General features: G+C 39.0%; 1 protein-coding gene across 1 annotated transcript; it reads left to right on the top strand.

Annotated features, from left to right (window-relative positions):
* Nucleotides 1-2881: 2881 nt before the first annotated feature.
* LOC108797945 (olfactory receptor 1019-like) lies at nucleotides 2882-3832 on the top strand. The gene has a single exon (XM_018569634.1). It carries the CDS (start codon nucleotides 2882-2884, stop codon nucleotides 3830-3832), a length of 951 nt encoding a protein of 316 aa, XP_018425136.1.
* Nucleotides 3833-6103: the final 2271 nt, after the last annotated feature.

The following is a 6103-nucleotide window of genomic DNA, read 5'->3' as shown; positions in this document are numbered from 1 at the left end:
TCAGCGCTGATAATACACACAATGCATGGAATTGGTTCCACTTCTATTGGTGTGCTGTCCTATAACAGAGGAGGATTCCAAGATAAAGTTCTATTTAATGCTGAAGATCTGACATTGCAGAAATACATAATGTCTTCTGGTCCCTGTTGCTCTTTTGGATTCCAGCTCAGCTCAGAGTCATACAACTCCTTTTAGCTGCACCAAGAATGACACTGACATTGATAGCTGAATGTCACCTTCCTCTTTGTTATAACTACAGCAGCAGAGGACTTCTATAATGTTTATATCATGGTAAGTTCACAGGTATCACACAGGAGACATGGCGACCAAATGCGGCTAACAAGGTGCACAGATCCCAGATCAACTCTGTCTTGTCATATTTAAAGCTGAAGGCTTGGGCCTATTTACACCAGAAAGCTGTGCTAAATGCATGGCCGCTGATGTGAACTACAGAGACCCAGCGATCCCGGTGCATTGTTTACTTTTGTTTTTTGGAAGAATTTTTTTTGAAATTCCACAGGTGACATCTCATTTAGTTCTACAGCCACAGCTCAGTGCAATGTGACTGAACCATGTCTCACCACACGACACACCACTGCAACATGGTGGTGTGAACTGGGCTGATAGTAAACTTAGCAAATAGCCCTGTCTTTGCATTAGGGCTGTGCTGGAAAAGGCTCCCAGTCCAGCCCCAATGCTTCTGGTTTGAATAGGCACTTAATATGCTTCTATTTTGCCTTCCCTGGTTCCTCCCTCACCCCCCTCATCAACATACTAATGGAATTTTTAAATAAAACCTTTCAAATAATATCCACATTCTCTTAGGAGAGATAATGGGGAGTATAAATAATAAGAGATGGAAACACTGTTTTCTTAAAACATTTAACACTAACAGGGGTTTCTTTTGAATTGGTGTTCATTTTTTGTGTTGGATCAATTGATTAGCTGCCTCTATGACCAGGGAATGCTACACACTGTATTACCCTAAAAGTATCTAATGGCATTGGTAGGCAGCAAGAAGTATCACAGTCTAGATTCACTGTAGAAACACTAAACAATCACAAAGATCACCAGGAATCGAGGAAGAATACACCTAGATCTTGTATTTAGAGAAGATTTGCTGATCCCGGAGTTCAGTTTTAAAGTACTGTAGATGCCTATGTGTATAAAGAATCGTACCTGCATTATAACTGATTTGGTAAATATTTTCAGCCACTTTATTATCAAGCCCAAGAAGAAGTCTTTCCCAACTAGGATTAAAGAAAATTCCCTGGGTTCCTCCAGAGGTTTCTTGGGCTTTCTTGAGCAGTGAACATTGCTGGAGCAGTCCACTGACCACAACTGTAAGCATAACCTTTGACACTCACTGTCAGTGTAAGGGCACCCTTCTTCAATGACCACCCACATAAGGGGGCTCTTCTTTATTAATCACCCATCCACACACTACTGACCACCAATTTAATGGGGGGCCTTCTAGACTGTGCATCAGGGTTAATGGGATACATCACTACTAATGACTGATGTAAGAGGAGATTGGAGCAGTGTCCCCTTACATTAATGGTCAGTAAGGTGCTCTTTACTAACCATCACTGTAAGGTGCTCTTTCTCTACTGACCACCAATATAAGGAGCACCTTACTGACCATTAATGTAAGGGGACACTGCTCCAATGATCACGAATCTAAGGGGGTCCTTCTCCACTGACCACCAATATAAAAAGCAGATTTTAGGCACTGAGACCTAAAAATAATTTTAAGGGTTCCTCAGGAATAAAATAGTTGACTAAGGCTGCTATTAAGCACAAAGAGAAGTATGGACACCGGCACTCCAGATGCAATACAAATGCTTCTATTTATTGACTAAAATGCAGCATTATCACACTCGGGCACAACATGTAGGCTGCTATTAAGACTATAATTGGCATCGCTGAAAACAAACTAAAATCCTGGGTTCTCCATGAAATGTGTTTTAACTCCTTGTTTTTGAATCTTCCTAGATATAAAATATATGATGAAAATAAACAGGAGAATTACCCAGCACAGTTGTATCAATAATCGAAACCATAATAATCAGAAGCAAGATTTCCTGAATTGAAGACTGAAGCCACTGAATTAACCTAACAGGCACATTTTCAGTGGCTAGTTCAATGTTATGTAAGTACAGGTTTTGCTCAAAGCAACTCTTTCACTAGGATAAAAAAGAACAGATTTTTTTGTAGGTATAAAGCACAGCACCTGGGTACCTGAACATACCTGCAACAGTCCCCAAGTTTTGATATTATCCCTGAATGCCAGGCCAATTTTATGGGCAATGCTCCGGCACTTTCCAGTAGTAATGATGCCTTCCATACATTCCTGTTGGCCGGTGAGACATCCCATCATAGCGGCAAGCCGATCTGAAACTGTTGAATGCTATGGCAAGGCTTAAGGACTTTTACATTTTGCCTGTCTGAACTTCCTGAATCTCTGGCATTTGCACAAAACAGAAGTTTTAAGCTTGGGGGCTGCTGCAGGTATGTATAGGGCATTTGGGTAGCAATACTTTATACATAGTTACATAGTTGTTGAGACTGAATAAAGACACAGGTCCTTCGAGTTCAACGTGTGTGTGTGTGTGTATTAGTTACTAGTGTATTAGTTACTACCCCTGTATATGGTGCTCGCCAAGGAAAGCATCTAAAAGGTTAATGAATGAGTCAATACTCTTACCTGATACCACTTTCTGGGGACAGGAAATCCTGATGCCTCATGGCAATTTCTGCTTATACTCCTGACAGAGTTGCTTGATCTTTTGTAAAATTGCCCCCCTTATTTTTTGCTTTGGAATAATAATGATTATAATGTTGGATTGTTTTTGTCATTCTTATTGGTCTTCTAGACAAAATGAAGGCAATCAATCAAACAAAAGTGTCGGAGTTTGTACTAAGTGGGTTGTCAGATGTCCCGTACCTCCAGCTGCCTTTGTTTCTGGTGTTTTTACTCATATATCTGGCATCGTTGGTTGGGAATTTACTGATTGTCCTCCTGATCTGCCATGATCCTCGCCTCCACACGCCCATGTACCTATTTCTGAGTAACCTGGCTGGTTTGGATATTTTCTATTCCTCTGTTACCTCTCCAAGAATGCTCTCGGATTTATTTTCCAAAGCCAGGACAATTACGACTTCTTCCTGTATCACTCAGTTCTATTTCTTTTTTTCCTTTATATGCATTGAGCTATATTTGCTGGCTGTGATGTCCTATGATAGATACATTGCAATCTGTTACCCTCTACATTATATTCAGATAATGCACCCCAAGATCTGTGCTCAGATGGTGTCTGTGGCTTGGGTTGTTGGGTTCCTCACCTCATTAATTCATACCCTCTGCATTCTAAGACTGAATTTCTGTGGTCCCAATGTCATTAACAGCTTCTTCTGCGACCTCCCTCAGTTGTTTCTATTGTCTTGTAATGATACTTTCATTAATGTCTTGGTCATGTTCCTTGTTGGTATCGTAATGGGATCTGGTGCTCTTAGTATCACCTTTGTGCCCTATATCCAGATATTTCGCACCATCATGGGGATTCGCTCCCAGACAGGAAAGCTGAAGGCCTTTTCCACATGTACTTCCCACCTAACGGTAGTTTTCATCTTCTATGGGACCCTTATATTCACCTACCTGCGTCCTAACCCTACCTCCACTGCTTCAGAAGATCGTCTTGTGTCCATCGTCTACACGGTGGTTACGCCGCTCCTCAATCCCTTGATTTACAGTCTACGGAACAAAGATCTCAAGGCAGCACTGAGGAGAATTTTGTACAGCCTAGGCTTGCAAAAAGTCAATATTGAGTGATAATATCAAAAATGAAATGGAAGAGCGATCTAATTGATGTAACAATACATTTATAAGAAAATAAAGTGTAGATGAAAGTATTTATAATCTGATTTCACCCAATGTAAGAAAGAAGGAATTACAACTCTAATGCTGGCTACACAGATATCAATATAATCATTGAACTGATAATTTGATGTGATAAACTGATTTAAGCGTATAAAAATTGCAAGCCGGAGACATTCATTCAATCAATTTAGAGAACTCTTCATTGATATTAATTGAATGATTGATTGATTGATTGATTGATTTGACTAAGTCATCCAGTCATGCCAGAATTTTGCTGATTGTTTGTGATCGTTTGAACAAATGTTGATGTGAGTGCTTTAACAACAATCATAATACAGACTGCTTCTACGATCAATTTAATGAGATTGTTTCAATTTGTCATTGATAGATGATATTTATCAATTGCAACCTTCAAACAAATTGGTGTGTGTTTTGCATCCTTCAATAGTTTAAATGCTGATGAATCATATGTTTGTGATCATTCGTACCTAGATCATTTGCAAATAGTTACATGTATGGCCACCTTTGTTAGTTGAAGGTATAAAACATGACCAGAATCAATTGAAACATTTCAATTGTATACACTTTTACTGTACATGAATGCACTTAGAAGTTAAACACAAAATACATCCTTGCTACAGGGGTCAGGTAATGATAGAGGTAATGATATCTCAGAGATAAAAGACTGTACATAGACAAATCTGACTCCCACTTAGAAGAAAAATTAATAGGGCGGTTCTTTCATACATGGTCATTGTTCCTTTCCTCCACCTTATCCCCAGATCAGCTTCGGGACATTATGACGGCTTCCAATATTCCAAGTGGTACAATATGGCCAAATTAGATGGCTCCCTGGGTGCTTTGGATGTTTTATAACCCCACTAAGCGTGATCCTCCTCTGCTGGAAGGTACGATTCTATGTTTAAGAACCCTGTTGCTTATACCCCTTCTCTAACCCAATATCCATCCAAGTACACCCCTTGACACATGGATTGTCCCATTCTATTCTTTTCTGGTTAACTCTGAATACATGCCCGTCTGATGCCGATGGTGAAGCAATGTTTGTCTTTCTTCTCTTCCTTTCTGGATCGACAACCAAATTTGGGTTGTTGAGATGTTTGCTATAATGATTCTTGATATTGTCATAGTTGTGTTTTCTATTTTTACGTTGGATCCCATAGTATGTTACCATTATCCGTACAAATCATTTATATGTATCAGGTCTATACCATGCTACTATGACGGTTTTTGAAATGTATCTGTTTTGAAATTTCAATAAATACTACATGCAAAAAAAAAGACTGTACATTTACTTGCATTTGAACTCTATAATGTTGCCATTTGTGTTTTCAATGTCTGAATTATTTTGCCCACGCTAGGAATTCTGGGAGGAAATCTCCCCATTGGCACATCCAGGAGATATAAGAATCCAGCATGGAATAAAACCACACAAAACTTTAATATGAGTCTTGGCTAAAATTGGTTTTTAACCTCTACGTCTGAGTATTTCAATTAAATCATTATTCCAATGTCATATATTCCAGGTCATGGTATATCTGTAGAAGGTTCTCATTCAACCAGGTCATGGCATATCTGTAGAAGGTTCTCATTCATCCAGCTCATAGTATGTCTGTAGAAGGTTCTCATTCATCCAGGTCATGGTATATCTGTAGAAGGTTCTCATTCACTCAGGTCATGGTATATCTGTAGAAGGATCTACAGTGTTTCGGTTTTACCAATTCTTTACTTCACACACTTTATACCTTAAAATTATCTTTCTGTGCATCAAATATTATAGAAATTTTCTTCTGTGACCTTCCTCAGTTGTTTCAGGTTTCCTGCAGTGATCCTTTCATCAACGTTCTGCTTGTCCTAATTGTGGGTACCTTCCTTGCTCCTGGACCTCTAATATTGACCATCTTGTCCTATGTCTCTATATTCAAAACTGTCCTGAAAATGAAAGGTAAAAGAAGTAAAGTTGTCTCTACATGTACCTCTCACCTGATGGTGGTGTTTATATTTTATGGCTCCACTATGTTTAATTATTTTCAGTCAAGTAATAATCATCACTTCACTGGATACAAAGTGGTGTCTATTTTTTACTCGGTCATCGTTCCTCTTCTCAATCCTCTAGTTTACAGTCTGAGGAACCAGGATTTAAGAAGAGCATTCCAAGATTGTGTAAAGAAGATTGTTTCTAATGCAATATAGTAACCCCTGTGT

Source organism: Nanorana parkeri, unplaced genomic scaffold, assembly GCF_000935625.1.
Source record: "Nanorana parkeri isolate BGI_ZX_2015 unplaced genomic scaffold, ASM93562v1 scaffold1369, whole genome shotgun sequence".
Classification (NCBI taxonomy): Eukaryota; Metazoa; Chordata; class Amphibia; order Anura; family Dicroglossidae; genus Nanorana; species Nanorana parkeri.
Note: the sequence above shows the minus strand (reverse complement) of the source record. Positions and strands in the feature narration are given on the sequence as shown.

Bases quoted from the DNA above. Each gene is read 5' to 3' on its own strand.
- LOC108797945 (XM_018569634.1), top strand. From the start codon at position 2,882: ATGAAGGCAATCAATCAAACAAAAGTGTCGGAGTTTGTACTAAGTGGG.